Source organism: Pristiophorus japonicus, chromosome 21 (assembly GCF_044704955.1).
Source record: "Pristiophorus japonicus isolate sPriJap1 chromosome 21, sPriJap1.hap1, whole genome shotgun sequence".
NCBI classification, from domain to species: domain Eukaryota; kingdom Metazoa; phylum Chordata; class Chondrichthyes; family Pristiophoridae; genus Pristiophorus; species Pristiophorus japonicus.
The window spans coordinates 81447931-81469957 of record NC_091997.1 but is presented as its reverse complement, the minus strand read 5'-3'; the positions used below and the strand labels follow the sequence as shown (position 1 = coordinate 81469957).

At 47.2% G+C, this 22027-nt stretch overlaps 1 protein-coding gene across 2 annotated transcripts in view; it reads right to left on the bottom strand.

Annotated features, from left to right (window-relative positions):
- Positions 1-21483, bottom strand: part of kti12 (KTI12 chromatin associated homolog) — a 30999-nt gene extending 9516 nt beyond the window's left edge. The window contains exons 1-5 of one of the 2 annotated variants that reach the window (XM_070865112.1): positions 21196-21483; positions 13626-13677; positions 9171-9223; positions 7884-7939; positions 1086-1165 (exon numbers count right to left, since the gene is read on the bottom strand). In XM_070865112.1, coding sequence (XP_070721213.1) covers positions 1086-1165; positions 7884-7939; positions 9171-9223; positions 13626-13677; positions 21196-21346 — 392 coding nt within the window. In that variant the 5' untranslated portion in view covers positions 21347-21483. The remainder of the gene's footprint in view (positions 1-1085; positions 1166-7883; positions 7940-9170; positions 9224-13625; positions 13678-21195) is intronic. The other variant, XM_070865111.1, reaches the window with a different exon arrangement.
- Positions 21484-22027: the final 544 nt, after the last annotated feature.

Below are 22027 nucleotides of genomic sequence, written 5' to 3'. Positions count from 1 at the left end.
AATGGGAATTGTGATTGTTAAACCTTTGCTAATAAACCAACTAGTTCTTAATAGCAATGTGTGGCTATCAATTCTTAAGCAAAGAACCCATGAAGCATATACATTACACCCAGCAGCAACTGGGAGCATTGCCCACTCACACAGCAGCCAAGAATCATTACCCACGACAGTTGTTCCGCAATTCTGACAATCACAATAAAGGCCCAGTGGAATTTTAGCCTCAATTACTTAAAATCTCAAGACAATTAAAAACGCAGATCTAGCACAGTGAAGGGAATGGGTCAAGTACAGTGGCTTCCCGGCTGAGTCTTGCTCACTGCACCAGTTTGTTGGGACGAAGCCAGTTTGGACAAGGTGGCTTTGGAGGCAGTTCAGAGAAGGTTCACTAGGTTGATTCCGGAGACGAGGGGATTGACTTATAAGAACATAAGAAATAGGAGGAGTAGGCCATACGGCCCTCGAGCCCGCTCCGGCATTTAATAAGATCATGGCTGATCTGATCATGGATTCAGCTCCAATTCCCCGCCCGCTCTCCATAACCCCTTATCGTTTAAGACACTGTCTATTACTGTCTTAAATTTATTCAATGTCCCAGCTTCCACAGCTCCGAGGTTGGTGGAGTAGGTTGGGCCTCTACTCTTTGGAATTCAGAAAAATGAGAGGTGATCTTATTGAAACGTATAAGATTATGAGGGGGCTTGACAAGATGGATGCAGAGAGGATGTTTCCACTGATGGGGGAGACTAGAACTAGAGGGCATAATCTAATAAGGGGCCGCCCATTTAAAACTGAGATGAGGAAGAATTTCTTCTCTCAGAGGGTTGTAAATCTGCGGAATTCACTGCCTCAGAGAGCTGTGGAAGCTGGGACATTGAATGGATTTAAGACAGCGATAGACAGTTTCTTAAATGATAAGGGAATAAGGGGTTATGGGGAGCGGGCAGGGAAGTGGACCCGAGTCCATGATCAGATCAGCCATGGTAGTATTAAATGGCGGAGGAGGTTTGAGGGGGCGAATGGCCTTCTCCTGCTCCTATTTCTTATGTAACACTGGGGAGGAGGGAGGAGCGCAGTAATGGGCTCACATTTCCTGGGAGTATCGCTTCTCCGGCTCTCGGCTCTGGTTCCATGTCGCACAGACATCGACTGCAGTCTCGCAGTGAATCTAGAAACAACACCAAAGGCACGGTTAGAAAAATGAAGCATCCAATCGAATCCTCAACAGGTGGTGTTTGAAGAGGGAGGTTCCACTTTAACAATGAAAGCAAAATACTGCAGATGCTGGAAATCTGAAATGAAAACAGAAAATGCTGGAAACACTCAGCAGGTCCGGCAGCATCTGTGGAGAGAGAAACAGAGAGTTAACGTCTCTGGTCGATGACCTTTCATCAAAACTGGAAAAAGCTAGAGATGTAACAGATTTTAAGCAAGTGTAGAGGCAGGGAAAGGGGTTGTAGAAAGGAAAGTACAAAAGGGAAGGTCTACGATCGGGTGGAAGGCAGGAGAGATTAAATGACAAAAAAAGGGATGATGGTGCGAGGCAGCGGGAGGTGGTGATGGGGCAAAGAAAGAAACTGGGCTTAGAAGAAGTGTAAATGGCAGAATAATTACCAACACGTGCTGTCCGAAAAAATAGGAGCAGTGGTTATGATGTGAAATTGTTGAACTCAATGTTGAGTACAAAGACTGTAAAATGCCTAATCGAAAGACAAGATGTTGTTCCTAGAGCTTGCGTTGAGCTTCACTAGAACAGTGCAAGAGGCCGAGGACGGAGAGGTCAGAGTGAGGGTGGGATGGAGAATTAAAATAGCAAGTGACCAGAAGGTCGGGGTTTACACTTACAGACTGAACGGAGGTGTTCAGCAAAGCGGTCACGCAATCTGCATTTGGTCTCCCCAATGTGGAGGAGACCACATCGTGAGCAGCGAATATAGTATACTAAATTGTAAGAAGTACAAGTAAATCACTTTCACCTGGAAGGAGTGTTTGGGGCCCTGGGCAGTGGGAAGGGAGGAAGTAAAAGGGCAGGTGTTGCATCTCCAGCGCTTGCACGGGTAGGTGCCATGGGAAGGGGAAGGGGTGCTGGGGGTGACTGTGGAATGGACCAGGTTGTCGCGGAGGAAGCAGGGAGGGGAGAGGAAGATGCGTTTGGTGGTGGGATCACGCTGGAGGTGGCAGTAGATGATCCATTGAATGTGGAGGCTGGTGGGATGAAAGGCGAGGACAAGGGGAACCCTATCGTGGTTCTGGGAGGGAGGGGAAGGGGTGTGGGCAGAAGTGCGGGAAATGGAACGGACATGGTCAAGGGCCCAGTCAACCACGGTGGAGGAGAAAAAGGCTGACATATTGGAGGCACTAGTATGGAAGATGGTTATTGTCAGAACAGATGCGATGGAGAAACCGAAAGCTGCGTGGGAGGAAGTGTAATCAAGGTAGCTATGGGAGTTTATAGTGAATATTGGTCGATAGCCTATCCCTAGAAATGGAGATAGCGAAGTCACGGAAGGGAAGGGAAGATTCGGAGCTGGACCATGTGAAGGCAAGAGAGGGATTAAATGGGAAGCAAATTTGATTACATTTTCCAGTTCAGGGCGAGATCACGAAGAAAGACACACATAACCTTCCGGAAGTACTAAGGGACCGAGGATCTAGTGAGAAGGAGGAACTGAAGGATATTCTTATTAGGCGGGAAATTATGTTAGGAAAATTGATGGGATTGAAGGCCGATAAATCCCCGGGGCCTGATAAGTACTCTGGGATGCAGACTAAGGAAGTGGTCCTAGAAATAGTGGATGCATTGGTGATCATTTTCCAACAGTCTATCGACTCTGGATCAGTTCCTATGGACTGGAGGGTAGCTAATGTAACACCACTTTTTTAAAAAAAGGAGGGAGAGAGAAAACGGGTAATTATAGACTGGTTAGCCTGACATCAGTAGTGGGGAAAATGTTGGAATCAATTATTAAGGATGAAATAGCATCGCATTTTGAAAGCAGTGACAGGATTGGTCCAAGTCAGCATGGATTTATGAAAGGGAAATCATGCTTGACAAATCTTCTGGAATTTTGAGGATGTAACTAGTAGAGTGGTCAAGGGAGAACCAGTGGATGTGGTGTATTTGGACTTTCAAATGGCTTTTGGCAAGGTCCCACACAAGAGATTGGTGTGTAAAATCAAAGCACATGGTATTTGGGGGCGGGGGGGGGGGTAATGTACTGACGTGGATAGAGAACTGGTTGGCAGACAGGAAGCAGAGAGTCGGGATAAACGGGTCCTTTTCAGAATGGCAGGCAGTGACTAGTGGGGTGCCGCAGGGCTCAGTGCTGGGACCCCAGCTATTTACAATGTACATTAATGATTTAGATGAAGGAATTGAGTGTAATATCTCCAAGTTTGCAGATGATACTAAGCTGAGTGGCAGTGTGAGCTGTGAGGAGGATGCTAAGAGGCTGCAGGGTGACTTGGACAGGTTAGGTGAGTGGGCAAATATATGGCAGATACAGTATAATGTGGATAAATGTGAGGTTATCCACTTTGGGGACAAAAACACGAAGGCAGAATATTATCTGAATGACGGCAGATTAGGAAAAGAGGAGGTGCAATGAGACCTGGGTGTCATGGTTCATCAGTCATTGAAAGTTGGCATGCAGGTACAGCAGGCGGTGAAGGCAGCAAATGGCATGTTGGCCTTCATAGCTAGGGGATTTGAGTATAGGAGCAGGGAGGTCTTACTGCAGTTGTACAGGGCCTTGATGAGGCCTCACCTGGAATATTGTGTTCAGTTTTGGTCTCCGAATCTGATGAAGGACATTTTTACTATTGAGGGAGTGCAGCGAAGGTTCACCAGACTGATTCCCGGGATGGATGGACTGACATATGAGGAGAGACTGGATCGACTGGGCCTTTATGCACTGGAGTTTAGAAGGATGAGAGGGGATTTCATAGAGACATATAAGATTCTGACGGGACTGGACAGGTTAGATGCGGGAAGAATGATCCCGATGTTGGGAAGTCCAGAACCAGGGACACAGCCTAAGGATAAGGGGTAAGCCATTTAGGACTGAGAGGAGGAGAAACTTCTTCACTCAGAGTTGTTAACCTGTGGCATTCCCTACCACAGAGTTGTTGATGCCAGTTCATTGGATATAGTCAAGAGGGAGTTAGATATGGCCCTTACGGCTACGAAGGGGTATGGAGAAAAAACAGGAAAGGGGTACGGAAGGAATGATCAGCCATGATCTTATTGAATGGTGGTGCAGGCTCGAAGGGCTGAATGGCCTGCTCCTGCTCCTATTTTCTATGCAGTCATCAATGTAGCAGGAAAAAAAAGAGATGAGGGAAGGGGACCGAGTCGGACTAGAACAAAAAATGTTCCACATATCCCACGGAATGGTAAGCATAGCAACACCTTTTCTTTGAAGTGTGTGGAGTCAAAGGAGGATGTTTTCAATACAAGAAAAAATTCAGCCAGGCGGAGGAGGAGGGTGGTGGTGGATGAGGACTGGTTGGGCCTCTGTTGAAGGAAGTGGAGCGCCTCTCAAGCCATTCTGGTAGGGGATGGAGGTATGGAGGGATTGGACATCCATGAGGAAAAAGGAGATGGTTGGGGCCAGGAAACTGGAAACTGTTAAAGTGGCAGAGGGTGTCAGAAGAATCGCTATGTAGGTGGACAGCCACTGGACAAGAGAAGTAAATATAGAGTTGAGATAGGAAGAAATAAGTTCCGTGGGGCAAGAACGGGCTGAAAAGATGGGTCTACCAGGGCAGTCCCGTTTGTGGATCCTGGAAAGGAGTTAGAAGCAGGCTGTGCAGGGTTGGGGAACTATGAGGTTGGAGGCCGCAGGGAAAGATCTCTAGAGGAGATGAGGTCAGTGACGTTCTGAGAAACGATGGCTTAATGTTCACTGGTGGGCTCGTGGTACAGGGGAGAGATGGGAGGAGGTGTCGGGAGAGTTCCCTTTGCAAGGTAGAGGTCGGTTCGCCAAACATCAGCCTTGGTCAGCAGGTTTAATTACAATTGGACCAGGCAACAGAGTGCTGCAAGTTCAGAGGGAGTTGGGTTAGAATAAGTGAGGGGAACGGAGAAATTGAGATGGCCGATATCACGCCGGCAGTTCCCGATTAAATCATCAAGAGGGCAGAGGGAAGGTTCCAGGTGGAACAGGAATTCTGAAAACGGGAGAAGGTGGGGGTGGGGGAAGAGAGAGAAAGACTCCTGGCCAAAAAAGTGGGTGCAAAAGACGAAAGTGATGGATGAGCTCAGCATCGTATAGAGCTCGAAATTTAACCGCTGTGAACCAGTGGTCCAATTTAACATGGATTTACATAAAATCCAGTCACTCATTGGAAAATAAATGATAAAGTCTGGCTAGCTATGTATAGGCAATTAGGTCACATACAACAATTTCAAATATAAAAATATTATAAAGTGCAAAGCTAATTGAGAATAAAATTACACAGGAACTTTTTGTTCCCTGAAAAGAAATGGACCGTATTAAAAAAAAATCTCTCAGTTTGTGCGCCGAGGGAATGATGCACTTTGTGAGGTGCCGTCTTTCAGATGAGAAGTTAAACTGAGGCCCCGTCTTCCCAGTTAGTGGACGTAAAAGATCCTATGGCATCATTTCAAAAGAGTAAGGGAGTTCTCCCTGGTATTCTGGCAAACATCGATTCCTCATGGTGCTGGTGTGAAGTCTGTGATGAAGTGGCTCCTACACTATTTCTCCAGTGTCAACATGGAACTGCAATGTCATGGTCAAATGCCAGATTATGGCCAGTGGCAGTCAGTTTAAAAACGATTGCAATCAATCGTCTCAGCATCGCACCCCAACAGCCACAAGACACTCATGAAGCAATAGATACAAGGCAAGCTCTTGTGGGCTTCTTGCTGCAAAGGACAGTCACCTGCACTGCTGACATTGTGCAGCGTGGCACTAAAACTTCGCAGCCCTCGACAGCTCAGTGGGCAGCACTCATGCCCCGGGGTCAGAAGATTGTGGGTTCAAGTCCCACTTCAGAGACTTGAGCACAAAATCCAGGCTGACACTCCAGCGCAGAGCTGAGGGAGCGCTGCACCATCGGAGGTGCCGTCTTTCGGATGAGACGTTAGGGCAGAAGAGGCCTCGACTTTTAAGGTGGACGTAAAAGATCCCATGTCATTGTTTGAATGAGAGCCCCGGAGTTCTCCCTAGTGTCCTGGCCAATATTTACCTCGCAACCAGCATTACTAAAAACAGATTATCTGGTAATAATCACATTGCTGTGCGCACATTGACTGCCACATTTCCTACATTGCAATAGTGACTATACTTCAAAAGTACGTCATTGGCTGTAAAGCCCCGAGATGGTGAAAAGCGCCATACGAATGTAAGCTGTTTTTTTTTAGCCCTGTGTTTGTCACCCTGCGATGTTTCCTCTCTAATTCTCTTCTCTTGAAGGTGGTGACTGGGGATACAGGTCCACAGGTGCCTAAAGGTCTCCAGCACTTCATCCAGTGGCCATGAGAGAGTCTGGACAGTCGGTGTCAGCACAGCATTGCTCCATATAGTGTCATTTTGGCTCAGTTTTGCCCACTTTTGCCTGAATTGCAAGGTTGTGGGTTAAATCCCAACTCTTGGACTTGAGCAAATATGCGAGGCCGACATTTCAGTGCAGTGCTGAGGGAGTGCTTCACGGTTGGAGGTGTTGATTTTCAGATAAGACATAAAATCGAGGCCCCATCTGCCTGTTGAGGTGGATGTAATAAAGCCCATGGCACTAGAAAGGGTGCAGAGGGGATTTACGAGGATGTTGCCAGGACTGGAAAATTTTAGCTATGAGGAAAGACTTGATAGGTTGGGATTGTTTTCCTTGGAACAGAGGAGGCTGAGGGGAGATTTAGTTGAGGTGTACAACATTATGAGGGGCCTAGATAGAGTGGATAGGAAGGACCTATTTCCCTTAGCAGAGGGGCCAATAACCAGGAGGCATAGATTTAAAGTCATTGGTAGAAGGATTAGAAGGGTGATGAGGGAACCTTTCTTCACCCAGAGGGTGCTGGGAGTCTGGAACTCACGGCCTGAAAGGGTGGTAGAGGCAGAATGCCTCACCACATTTAAAAAGGTACTTGGATGTACACTTAAAAAGCCGTAACCTACAGGGCTTACAGATCTAGTGTTGGAAAGTGGGATTAGGCTGGGTAGCTCTTTTTCGACTGGCATGGACATGATGGGCCAAATGCCCTCCATCTGAGTCGTAATTCTTCTAAGATTCCATTCGAAGAAGAGCAGGTGAGTTCTCCCAGTGTCTTGGCCAACATTCACCCTGCAATCGACACCACCAAAAAACAGGTCCTTGCTGTTTGTGGGACCTTGCTATGCACAAATTAGCTGCTGCATATGTCTGCATAACAGCAGTGACTACTCTTCATAAAGAAAAATCACTCATTGCTCGTGAAGCACTTTGGCACATCGTGAGGATGTGAAAGGAATTAAATAAATGTAAATTTGTTCTGTGAAATGGAAATTAGACATCACAAAGAAGTTGCATAAAAATACCTTTTTTTTCCCCCAGGGGAAGAGGAGAAAAACAGACTTTTTTTTCAAATGGCAACAATTAAAGGATTTTACCAGATGCATTAGTCGTTCTATTTACTTACTGAATATAGTAAAGATACTTCAGATTTTAAAAAATTGGGGATTTGAGTGCAATTATCACCGATTCACATCTGTAGTTGAAACTAATTTAATTTACAAGCCTAGTGTGGTCAGCACTAGATGGGAAAGGACAGCAGAAAGTCCAGAATTCGAGAGTCTTGGATTCTACCAGACACGAGTTAACATAAAGTGATTATAACCTGCAATGTCACACATTCATTCCCAAAAAAGCAGTTAATGGCCACTTACCAAACAGTGTGGGGTCTGTGCATGCTTTATCAGACAGAACAGTTCATATCTGTAACCTATAGTTAAAGAGAGCTACAGTCAGAGATGCACATTGTTGTAACAAAATTAGGCACAGTGAGTCAATATTTCCACATCTCCAGAAGAAATGTTAGATCAGAAGTCACTTTGATTCGGGATCCTGATTAACGGGTCCCCATTATCAACTCAGCTGCTAATTTACTGCAGGGTCCCATCCATTTGGCTCATCACTGCAGACAAGCTAAATTGGCGGCTTCTCCGCAAGCCTTACAAGCATGTTCTTTAGATGTCGCTCTTGTATCATCAATCGCAGCCCAGCACCTCCCTTATTACCCCCGCGTATCCAATCGGGAAAGAGCCTTCCACTCGCCTCAATGGCCACTGATAGGGGCAGAGACAGTGAGCTAAAAATATCACGTCCTAAAAGAACAGGACTGAAAATATAATCACATGCACGCACCAAATTAAGGCACAGTTTCTCTCTCTCCCTTTTTATTTAAAGAACCAAATCAATCCGCCCGACAGACTTGGCAATCGTATACTTGGGCCAGACAGGCTCTACACAGCTCCAGCCCAGTTAACAATTGACCTGGCAGTCGGACTGCTTAATGGAATCACTAGGGGCTGGTACTTTTCCCCACTCAGCAACAAGTAACCCTACAAGGTGGACCCGGGCTGGAACAACAACAACTTGCATTTATATAGCTTCTTTAACATAGTGAAGCATCCCAAGGCGCTTCACAAGAGTATTACGAGATAAAAATTTAACACCGGGCCACATAAGTAGAAATTAGGGCAGGTGACCAAAATAGGTAGGTTTTAAAGGAGCGTCTTGGAGGAAAGAGGTAGAGGGGCGAAGAGGTTTAGGCAAGAAATTCCAGAGCTTGGGGCCTAGGCAACAGAAGGCAGGGCCACCAATGGTTGAGCAATTATAATCAGAGATGCTCAGAAGGGCAGAATTAGAAGAGCGCAGACATCTCAGGGGGGGGCTGTGGAGCTGGAGTGGATGAGAGAGATAGGGAGGGGCAAGGCCATGGAGGGATTTGAAAACAAGGATGAGAATTTTGAAATCAAGGTGATGCTTAACCGGAAGCCAATATAGGTCAGCGATGGGTGAGCGGGACTTGGTGCAAGTTAGGACACGGGCAGCGAGTTTTGGATCACCTCTAGTTGCAGCACTCTACACAGAAATGACACGTTCTGCATACTATTGCTCTCGAAACTCAAAAAACTTTAGGAACACCAAAGAATCAGATTAATCCGTCATACCTTTGATGTAATTTAGAGAATCCATAATTACAACATCTTCCTTATTGATTTTCCTGGGGAAGATAGAGAATAGTAGAATAGACTTTAACATACACCACAGTGTTTAAGAGGTTTACTATTACTGGGCATACTATGTTGACCACTTAAAACAGTACTAACCGAAAAACCATTTGTTCAAACTCCTTCCCCCGCCCCCTCAAAAATGTGCTCAAGATATTTACTCCCCAATAAAGCCATGTGCACCATGCACATGGTGCAAGAATGACCCCCCTCCTAGCTGCTCACCTATGGTATGGAGACTAGGTACGAAGTGGGCATAAGCCCCCGCTCTATTTTTATGCTTTGCTGTTGGAGGGGGTGGAGAGAAAAGAGGGGGAATATGCCTACTCTGCCTACAAAAGCATACATGTATGTTCCGCATTTAACAGAGTAAAACGTCGCAAGGCGTTTAACAGTGGTAGCAATAAACAAACATTTTTGACACTGAGCCACAGAAGGCAGTACCACTGTATCAGGAAAGATGACCAAAAGCTTGATTAAAGAGGCAGGTTTTAAGGAGAATCTTGAAAAAGGAGAAGTAGGGAGGCAGAGAGGTTTAGGGGGGCGGGGGGGGTGGAAATTCCAAAGCTTGGGGCCTGAGCAACTGAAAGCACAGCCGCCAATGGTGAAGCGAATGAAATTGTGATGTGACTATTTGTACCAATGATTTTCTCGTCCTTCTGCGTCGGTGTCCTCCGGACCCCGCCCGGAACCGGAACCGCAAGTGGGGCCCCGCAATTGGCCATGCTGATTCTGACCACATTGCCCGACTGAGCCGCAAGCTGCTGAACCCCCCCCCGCTGAGCTGTTGGCCACCGAGCCCCCGCTGAGCCGGAGGGGGGGGAAAGGAAAGAGACACGGACACGGGGTGGGGAGAGGGAACTCGGGGAAGACAGATCACGTTCTTCCAACCCTCTTTACACCCACACCCAAATCCTCAGAAAGCTTGGTGCGTCAGGGACATCATTGGGTGGATGAAATCCAGAAGTCACGACGTGGTCACTATTCACTTCATACTCAATAAACCTGTTAACAATCCATCTGTGGCGGTGCTGGAGGGGCTGCGTCAACGGGACGGGGATGGGTGCAAGGTCTTGCACTGGGGACTTTGGCTAGGGGAGGCAGCACTTGCGCTGGGGTAAGGGACTTTGGCTGGGGGAAGCAATCAAAATGGATCATGTTACAATGTGCAAAGTTAGGCTGGGCGGTTCCATTTACACATTCCAGAGAAACTTCAGGGTGTGGCTTATCCTCCAAGGGGACCAATCAGCAATAGGTCATGTGATAATGGAGAGGCAATCAGAGAAATGGCTGCCATTCAGTTCGTACAAATAAACACATCCTTAAAATTGTAGACGTGAGGCACCAGAATCTGAGGAACGCAGAGATCGCGAAGGCCTGTAGAGTTGGAGAAGGCTACAGAGGCCACGGAAGGATTTGCAAACAAGGCTGAGGATTTTAAAACATATGCATTGTTGTACTGGGAGCACAATGCAAGTCAGCGAGCACAGGGGTGATAGGTGAACGAGATTTGGAGTGAGTTAAGCTACGAGCATAAGCTCAAGTTTATTTAGGGTGGAAGATAGGAGGAGAGCATTAGAATTGTTACCTCTAGACATGACCAAGGCATGGATAAGGGTTTCAGCAGATGAGCTGAGGCAAGGGCAGATTTCGAGTGATGTTACACAGCTGAAACTAGTAATGCAGTAGGTGGAGAACAAGAAAGGTAGACCCAATCCCAATTGATACTCGTCCCATCACACCATCGACAACCGTTAGTTGACATTTGTCTTATTTTAACTAATAGTGAGATACTTGCAGGTACAGCAAGCGATAGGGAAGGCAAATGGCATGTTGTCCTTTACTGCAAGGGGGATGGAATACAAGAGTAAGGAAGTCTTGCTATAATTGCTACAGGGTCTTGGTGAGACCACACCTGGAGTACTGTGCACAGTTCTGGTCTCCTGATCTAAGTAATGATACACTTGACTTGGAGGCGGTGCAACGGAGGTTCACTGGATTGGTTCCTGGGGTGAGGGGGCTGTCTTATGAGGAGAGATTGTGTAAAATGGGCCTATGCTCTCTGGAGTTTAGAAACATGAGAGGTGAACTCATTGAAACATACAAGATTCTGAAAGGGATTGACAGGGTAGATGCTGAGAGGTTGTTTCCCTGGGCTGGAGTGTTGAGAACTAGGGGGCACAGTCTCAGGATAAGGGGTCAGCCATTTAAGACAGAGATGAGGAGGAATTTCTTCACTCAGAGGGTTGTGAATCTTTGGTATTCTCTGCCCCAGAGGGCTGTGGATGCTGAATCGTTGAGTATATTCAAGGCTGAGATAGATGGATTTTTGGAGTCTAGGGGAATCAAGGGATATGGAGATAGAGCAGGAAAGTGGAGTTGCGCTCGATGATCGGCCATGATCTCATTGAATGGCGGAGCAGGCTCGAGGGTCCGTTTGGCCTACTCCTGCGTCTATTTCTTATGTTCGCCGTGCCGGCCAACTTGCGTTCGAAATCTAAGAGCTGCGTAGCTCTGGTTCAAACACGAAACGTCCAGCTCTCCAAGGTTAGTGGAACTTTAAAAGCGTCTCAGATACACGACTGTGAGCTCGCCAGTGCAAGACCAAAAAAAAAAGCACAAAATGACTCCACTCAGTGTGGTGCTGGTGGAATGCTCAGCGCTGGATGTCAGAGTGATTGAATGCTGCCAGCAGCCAGAGACAGAAGCAATGTTCTTTGGTCGTTAAAGGAGTCAGCTCCAAGCAAGACGACCAAGCAAAGTTTGTCTCCATTAGTCAGACTGAATCAATCACCAAAAAAGGAACCGTTTAACCTTTTAGGGACTAATGAGTTCTGAACACTAAAGTAAAACACGAAGCCAGGGACAGCGGTAGGTTACAGCATTGTCCTTGCATTCTGCCAAACTAACGATGAAACTGGCCCAGATAGAGGAGGAAGGATAGACAGTCACCGATTTATTTATTTATGGTCAGTGGGGTAGAAACAGTCGGGTGAATCGCCAACAACTTCCCCATTCACTGTGCCTGATCTTAGCCGTGCGGTCATTAGGAGGCACCGACTGTAGTGCATCTCCCCGGAGAGAGAATTGTAGGAAATCTTCTCGAAATTCCTGCACATTTGATTGTGGCTGGATCTACAGAAGCACTGCCAGAGCTCTGGAAACCCGTTGGGTTGGGGAAAGGACAAACAAGGAAGAGGCTTTCAGGCATGGGGAATAAAGAGGAAAGAAAAAAAAAAACACACACACAAATCTAACTTTAGTTTATCCTGAAGATTCCTTCTTCTTCACAAAAACTCCATTATTTACTGCACAGTAGACCAAAAGATCAAAAATGTGTGCAACACTTCACCCAATAGTTAAGACTGGAACGGGAGCAATATGCTGAGTAAATTAGTGACAATAATAATGACTTGTACAGCGGCTGTTTTCCTAGTGGCTACGGGTGTGTCGATGCGTTAATTCAAGCCATAATTCACAATGCTCTGTAGCTTTGAGAAAGCATTTTAAAAATGCTGTTTTTTGGTAAATGTTTGTGCTTTAAGTAAAGAATGCCAGTATTGGGATGGCCCAATCTCTCCACAGAGCTAGTGAGTGGAAGGGGAGAGCAGATACATGTCAAGTTATGTGAGGATAGGCACAGAAAACAGATATATGGCAGAAGATACATGCATGGGCAGTATAGCACCGACACGTGCTGGGAAATGGCAAGGCGTTCACACTCTGGCATGGGCAGTGTTAGGTTTACAGTGCAGTTGCCAGACAAAGTGGTCATCCGTGGCTCAGTGGGCAGCACACTCGCCTCGGAGTCAGAGTGTTGTGGGTTCAAGTCCCATTCCAGGAACTTGAGTACAAAATCTAGGCTGACACTCCAGTGCAGCACTGAGGGAATGGTGCACAGTCGGAGGTGCCATCTTTCGAATGAGACTTTAAACCGAGGCCCCTCAGCCTCCTCGGGTGGACCTAAAAAAATCCCCTGGCACTATCGTGAAGAGGAGCAGAGGAGTTCTCCCCGGTGTCCGGGCCAATATTTATCCCTCAATCAGCATAACAAAAACAGATTATCTGGTCATTATCACATTGCTGTTTGTGGGAGCTTGCTGTGTGCAAGTTGGCTGTCATGTTTCCCACATTACAACAGTGACTACACTCCAAAAAGTATTTCATTGGCTGTAAAGTGCTTTGAGACGCCCAGTGGTCGTGAAAGGCACTATATAAATGCAAGTCTTTCTTGCTTTTTCATTCAAAGTACCATTGACACAAATGGCTTTATTATATTTAAAAGCATAAGTAGGAGCAAGATTTTTTTTTAAGAAGCAACCACCTTAAGATCATATCTGTACCCCAACAGCAGAGTCAAAGAAATGAGTTGCAATCAGGTGCTAAGCGTGGTACCTTTCTACTTCAGCTTTCAGTGCTCCTCGCAGGTCCTTCTCCTTCTGAGAATCTAGAATACAAAAAGGGATCAATAATTAATGATGTGTTTAGTCTTACTCCTGTCTACTTAAATTCCAGGCAAGTGTCACGCAAAGTCAAATTATGCAGCCTCAATAGAACCCTGAAGGTTCACGAGGTTGATTCCCGAGATGGAGGGGCTGTCTTATGAGGAAAGGTTGAGCCTGTACTCATTGGCGTTTAGAAGAATGAGGTGACCTTATTGAAACGTACAAGATCCTGAGGGGGCTTGACAAGGTAGATGCTGAGAGGATGTTTCCCCTCGTAGAGGAATCTAGAACTAGGGGGCAGAGTGTCAAAATAAGGGGTCGCCCATTTATGACGGAGATGAGGAAGAATTTCTTCTCTCAGAGGATCGTGAATCTGTGGAATTCTCTATCCCAGGAAGCTGTGGAGGCTGGGTCATTGAATAGATTTAAGCTGGAGGTAGACAAATTTTTGAACAATAAAGGAGTCAAGGGTTATGGGGAGCGGGCAGGGAAGTGGAGTTGGGGCCGATCGAGTCTGTGCCAACTCCTTTGAAGAGCAATCCGGTTTGTCCCACTCCCCTGCTCTTGCCCCATAGCCCTGCAATGTTTTTCTCCTTCAAGTATTTATCCCATTCCCTTTTGAATCTGTATCCACCACCCTATCAGGCAGGGTATTCCAATCCTAACCACTCATTGCGTAAGTATTGCCTAAAGGTATATAAGAATTAGGAACAGGAGTAGGCCATCTAGCCCCTCGAGCCTGCTCCGCCATTCAAAAAGATCATGGCTGATCTGACCGTGGACTCAGCTCCACTTAACTGCCCGCTCCCCGTAACCCTTAATTCTCTTATTGGTTAAAAATTTATTTATCTGTGATTTGAATATATTTAATGAGCTAGCCTCAACTGCTTCCCTGGGCAGAGAATTCCACAGATTCACAACCCTCTGGGAGAAGAAATTCCTTCTCAACTCGGTTTTAAATTGGCTCCCCCGTATTTTGAGGCTGTGCTCCCTAGTTCTAGTCTCCCCGACCAGTGGAAACAACCTCTCTCCCTCTATCTTGTCTATCCCTTTCATTATTTTAAATGTTTCTATAAGATGGTGGCACAATTGAGGAACAGTGGAGGATTTTTAAGGAGCTCTTTCATAGTGCGCAACAAAAATATATTCCAGTGAAAAATAAGGGCGGCAAGAGAAGGGATAACCAGCCGTGGATAACCAAGGAAATAAAGGAAAGTATCAAATCAAAGACCAATGCGTATAAGGTGGCCAAGGTTAGTGGGAAACTAGAGGATTGGGAAAATTTTAAGCAACAGCAAAGAATGACTAAAAAAGCAATAAAGAAAGGGAAGATAGATTACGAAGGTAAACTTGCGCAAAACATAAAAACAGATAGTAAAAGCTTTTACAGATATATAAAACGGAAAAGTGTGACTAAAGTAAATATTGGTCCCTTAGAAGATGAAAAGGGGGATTTAATAATGGGAAATGTGGAAATGGCTGAGACCTTAAACAATTATTTTGCTTGCGTCTTCACAGTGGAAGACACAAAAACCATGCCAAAATTTGCAGGCCACAGGAATGTGGGAAGGGAGGACCTGGAGACAATCACTATCACGAGGGGGGTAGTGCTGGACAGGATAATTGGACTGAAGGTAGACAAGTCCCCTGGTCCTGATGAAATGCATCCCAGGGTATTAAAAGAGATGGCGGAAGCTATAGCAGATGCATTAGTTATAATCTACCAAAATTCTCTGGACTCTGGGGAGGTACCAGCGGATTGGAAAGCAGCTAATGTAACGCCTCTGTTTAAAAAAGGGGGCAGGCAAAAGACAGGTAACTATAGGCCGGTTAGTTTAACATCTGTATTGGGGAAAATGCTTGAAACTATCATTAAGGAAGAAATAGCGGGACATCTAGATAGGAATAGTGCAATCATGCAGACGCAGCATGGATTCATGAAAGGGAAATCATGTTTAACTAACTTACTGGAATTCTTTGAGGATATAACGAGCATGGTGGATAGAGGTGTACCGATGGATGTGGTGTATTTAGATTTCCAAAAGGCATTCGATAAGGTGCCACACAAAAGGTTACTGCAGAATATAAAGGTACGCGGAGTCAGAGAAAATGTATTAGCATGGATAGAGAATTGGCTGGCGAACAGAAAGTAGAGAGTTGGGATAAATGGGTCCTTTTCCGGTTGGAAATCAGTGGTTAGTGATGTGCCACAGGGATCAGTGCTGGGACCACAACTGTTTACAATATACATAGATGACCTAGAAGAGGGGACAGAGTGTAGTGCAACAAAATTTGCAGATGACACTAAGATTAGTGGGAAAGCGGGTTGTGTAGAAGACTCAGAGAGGCTGCAAGGAGATTTGGACAGGTTAAGCGAATGGGCTAAGGTTTGGCAGATGGAATACAATGTCCGAAAATGTGAGGTCATCCACCTTGGGAAAAAAAAACAGTAAAAGGGAATATTATTTGAATAGGGAGAAATTACAACATGCTGCGGTGCAGAGGGACCTGGGGGTCCTTGTGCATGAAACTCTTTTAGGAGTAAACAAAAAACATTAAATCGTGCCCCCCGATCTGGGGGAAACACCAACATTTACAATGCCTTTTTTTTTGGCACAGAATTGAATTTTTTTTCCCAAGTGCCCCCTATAAAAGGGGAGGGGGACACTAAAAGCACCGGCAATTAAAACAAATTAACTTAAAAAACATAAAATCAAATTAAAATTTGGTTGCCGGGCGTGACGATGCACTCCAGTCCCTCCGGTGCCCACCTTAGTTTGCAGGTGCAGCAGGTAATCAGGAAGGCGAATGGAATGTTGGCCTTCATTGCGAGAGGGATGGAGTACAAAAGCAGGGAGGTCTTGCTGCAACTGTATAAGGTATTGGTAAGGCCGCACCTGGAGTACTGCGTGCAGTTTTGGTCACCTAACTTAAGGAAGGATATACTAGCTTTGGAAGGGGTACAGAGACAATTCACTAGGCTGATTCGAGAAATGAGGGGGTTACCTTATGATGATAGATTGAGTAGACTGGGTCTTTACTCCTTGGACTTCAGAAGGATGAGGGGTGATCTTATAGAAACATTTAAAATCATGAAAGGGATAGACAAGATAGAGGCAGAGAGGTTGTTTCAATTGGTAGGGGAGACTAGAACTAGGGGGCACAGCCTCAAAATACGGAGGAGCCAATTTAAAACCGAGTTGAGAAAGAATTTCTTCTCCGAGGGTTGTGAATCTGTGGAATTCTCTGCCCAAGGAAGCAGTTGAGGCTAGCTCATTGAATATTTTCAAGTCAAAGATAGATAGCTTTTTAACCAATAAGGGAATTAAGGGTTACGGGGAGAGGGCGGGTAAGTGGAGCCGAGTCCACGACCAGATCAGCCATGATCTTATTGAATGGTGGAGCAGGCTCGAGGGGCTAAATGGCCTACTCCTGTTCCTAATTCTTATGTTCTTATGTTCTAAGATCACCCCTCATCCTTCTGAACTCCAACGAGTAAAGACCCAGTCTACTCAATCTATCATCATAAGGTAACCCCCTCATCTCCGGAATCAGCCTAGTGAATCGTCTCTGTACCCCTTCCAAAGCTAGTATATCCTTCCTTAAGTAAGGTAAATCTAGAGCATTATATTAAGTTAAACTTGGACTGCAGAACTGAGGCACAAAGGTGACTGACGTCAGACAGCATTCCATGCAGTAATCGATACTTGGAATAGCCTTACAGTAAGGAATTTGCGACAAAAAGATGGGAATCTTCCAAGGGGACAGGTACCTGCTAAGATTGGGGTTTCTATGGAAAAATATGCCTGCTTTTTTAATCCCTCAACCGACATAATTAAAATATATTGTCTGGTCATCATCACATTGCTGTTTGTGGGACCTGGTTGCGCGCAAATTGGTTGCTGTGTTTCCTATATTACAACACTTTTAAAGTCCTTAATTGGCTGTAAAATTGGGACATCCGGAGGCAGTGAAAAGTACTATATAAATGCAAGCATTTCTTTCTTTCAATCAACACACACACCATTTATTTTGTTGAGAAGCGTAACAAATATGTACCTTAAAAAAGCACGACAGTCCTGTTTGCTAGTAACATGTGCACCTTAAACTGCAGCATTGGAATCAGCCACTGGGAAAGTTGTCGCTAGAGTTCTCCTCAACCGTCTTGTCCCTGTGGCCAAGGAGTTCCTCCCGGAATCACAGTGCGGATTTCGTCCCCTACGGGGCACAACGGACATGATCTTTGCAGCGCGACAGCTGCAGGAAAAATTCAGGGAGCAGCGCCAGCCCTTATACATGGTCTTTTTCGATCTTACAAAGGCCTTTGACACTGTCAACCGTGAAGGTCTATGGAGCGCCCTCCTCCGTTTCGGATGCCCCCAAAAGTTTGTCAACATCTTTCGCCTGCTTCATGACGACATGCAGGCCGTGATCCTTACCAACGGATCCATTACAGACCCAATTCACATCCGGACCGGAGTCAAACAGGGCTGCATCATCGCTCCAATCCTCTTCTCAATCTTCCTCGCCGCCATGCTCCACCTCAGTCAACAAACTCCCTGCTGGAGTGTAACTAAACTGTAGAACCAGTGGGAAGCTGTTTAACCTACACCACCTCCAGGCCAGGTCCAAGATCACCCCAACCTCTGTCGTTGAGCTGCAGTATGGGGACGATGCCTGCACATTCAGAGGCCGAACTCCAGGATATAGACAATGTATTCACTGAGGCATATGAAAGCATAGGCCTTACGCTTATCATCCGTAAGACAAAGGTCCTCCACCAGCCTGTCCCCGCCGCACAGCACTGCCCTCCAATCATCAAGATTCACGGCGCGGCCCTCGACAACATGGACCATTTCCACTATCTCGGGAGCCTCTTATCAACAAAGGCAGACATTGATGCGGAGATTCAACATCGCCTCCTGTGTGCCAGTGCAGCCTTCAGCCTCCTGAGGAAGAGAGTGTTTGAAGACCAGGTCCTCAAATCTAGCACCAAGCTCATGGTCTACAGGGCTGTAGTAATACCCACCCTCCTGTATGGATCTGAAACATGGACGATGTATAGAAGGCACCTCAAGTCGCTGGAGATATATCACCAACGATGTCTCCACAAGATCCTGCAAATCCCCTGGGAGGACAGGTGCACCAACATCAGTGTCCTCATCCAGCCAACATCCCCAGTATTGAAGCACTGACCACACTCGATCAGCTTCGCTGGGCAGGCCACATAGTTCGCAAGCCAGATATGAGACTCCCTAAGAAAATGCTTTATGTAGAGCTCCTTCATGGTAAACGAGCCAAAGGTGGGCTGCAGAAACATTACAAGGACGCCCTCAAAGCCTCCCTGGTAAAGTGAGACATCACCACTGACACCTGGGAGACCCTGGCCGAAGAGCGCTCGAGGTGGAGAAAGTGCATCCGGGAGGGCGTTGAGCTCTTCGAATCTTAATGCCGAGAGCGTGAAAAGGTCAAGCGCAGGCAGCGGAAGGAGCGCGCGGCAAAGCAGCCCCACCCACCCTTTTCCTCGACGAATGTCTGTCCAACCTGTAATAGGGTCTGTGGCTCTCGTATTGGACTGTTCAGCCACCAAAGAACTCACTTTGGGAGTGGAAGCAAGTCTTCCTCGATTCCGAGGGACTGCCTATATGAGGAAACAGGCTGGCAGATAGGACTAAAGAAAGAGCTAGCACCTCAGGACATCCCTGATTTTTAAATCGTCCCACCATTGGCAGCTGTGTCTTCAGCTCCCTAAGCTCTGGAATTCCCACCCTAATCCTCTCCACCTCTCTCCTCTCCTTTAAGATGCTGCTTAAAACCTACCTCTTCGATCAAGTTTTTGATCACCTGCCTTAATATCTCCTTATGTCAAATGTTGTTTGATAATACTCCTGTGAAGCACCTTGGAGCGTTTTACTATGTTAAAGACAATATATAAATACAAGCTGTTGTAGTAACTGTTGTAATGTAGGGAAACATTACAAGAGTGCAAGGCTACACAGTTGCCAGTGGGCCCTTGTGACCAGACAAAATGCCAGCAAGTGGAGCATAAACAGACGATTTAAACTTCCAGTGGGGTGGCTCCACACCTGATCAGTAACGCACATCAAGGAGCAGGCCGAATGTATTTGAAGATTAGTATCCAAACAAACATCTCCCAGAGAATCTGCTGGGAAAATAAAATTCCACAATATTGTGCATGGCAGGAATGAAGGTGCAAAGAGTGTGGGACTCAGTCTTACTGTCCGACACCCACCAGTACTCCAGTGCAGTGCTGCAGTCGGAGGGGGCTGTCTTTCAGATGTGACGTGAAATCGAGGCCCCGTCTGCTCTGAGGGACGTAAAAGATCCATGGGACTATTTGAAGAGCAGGAGAGTTCTTACCACTATTTATCCCTCATGCAACATCACAAACTCCCAAACCCACTCTCCCAGCTGCCACCATTACCACCATCACCCTTGTCATTTAAAACAATAAATCTGGTCATTTATCTCATTACTGTTTGTGGAACCTTACTGTGGGACCCCAGTCCCCTAGTCCACTGCGCCCTTTAACCTCCACACTCGTCCCCCTTCATCTCCTCACTCACCTACCCCCAACCCACCCCCGTCCCACTCCCCGCACACCAACACATCCCCTTACTCAAATACCCCAGCCCATTCCCATTCCCCCTGCCTCACCATGTTATCCCAGCCCATCCCCTTACATCTCCCCACACCCTTACCCTCCCCCACAACCCACACCCTTACCTCTGCCCAATCCCACCCCTTACCCCTCCGCAATGCCCCAACCCACCCCCTTACCCCTCCCCAATGCCCCAACCCACCCCCTTACCCCTCCCCAATGCCCCAACCCACCCCCTTACCCCTCCCCAATGCCCCAACCCCTTACCCCAGCCCAATGCCATAACCCACCCTCTTACCCAACAGACCAACCCAGCTCCTTATCGCACCCAAACCCACTCCTTTAACGCCCTTACCTCCCCGAACCCCAACCCACCCCTTCTCACACCACAACCCACCCTTTACCCCTCCCTTTACCCCTCCCCCACCCACCCCTTGCCCCTGCTCACCCCCAACCCACCAACACCCCCACACCCAAACACATCCCCTTACCCCAGTATCCCAACCTATCCCGCACCCCTTCAGGGTCTTGAGCACATAAATGCAGGCCGACACTCCCAGTGCAGTGCTGAGGGAACGCTGCACTGTCGGAGATGAGACGTAAAACTGTCTGCTCTCTCAAGTGGATGTAAAAGATCCCACGGCACTATTTTGAAGAAGAGCAGGGGAGTTATCCTTGGTGCCCTGGCCAATATTCATCCCTCAAACAACATAACAGAAACAGATTATCTGGTGATTGTCACATTGCTGTTTGTGGGATCTTGATGTGCACACTTGGTCTGCCGCATTCCCCACATTACAACACTGACTACACTCCAAAAGTACTTCATTGGCTATGAAGCGCTTAGGGGACCTCGGGTGACGGTGAAAGGCGCTATATAAATGCAAGTCCCACTCACCCGCATACACCGAGTTGCGCTCCACCGCTAGGCCCGCGTCCCCGACCTCCAGCACCCTCCGGCCCGCCGTGCGCCGCACGTACTCGCCCAGCTCCGCCGCCCTGCGGCTCTTGCCGCTGCACGGGAGGCCGCACAGCACGACCAGCGGCATGGCGCGCACCCCGAGGCCCGAAACCGCGCGATGGGCGATCGGGGCCTGGACTCCCGCCTAATCCCAAACCGCCGCTCTCTCTGAAAGGGTGCAGCGCCGCCCTGACATTTGCTGTCGGCGCGTTAAAGGGGAGGTGCGGCCCGGCCCGCCCGCCGCAGCGCCCCCTCTCGGCCAGCTGCCGCCACACGCCGCAAATGCCAGGGACTAACGCTGCAAACCTTGGACACAGCAGATGCTGCAAAAACAGTCAGCCTCAGTGGGAAGAGCAGACATAGAAACATAGAAAATAAGTGCAGGAGTAGGCCATTCGGCCCTTCGAGCCGGCACCACCATTCAATAAGATCATGGCTGCTCATTCACCTCGGTACCCCTTTCCTGCTTTCTCTGCATACCCCTTGATTCCCTGTAGCCGTAAGGGCCACATCTAACTCCCTCTTGAATACATCCAATGAACTGGCATCAACAACTCTCTGCGGTAGGGAATTCCACAGGTTAACCACTCTCAGAGTCAAGAGGTTTCTCCTCATCTCAGTCCTAAATGGCTTACCCCTTATCCGTAGACTATGTCCCCTGGTTCTGGACTTCCCCAACATCGGGAACATTCTTCCTGCATCTAATTTATCAGGGCAGAATTTCCGATGTCCCCAGGCCCGTACGAAGTTTCTATGGACCCGGGAAGGC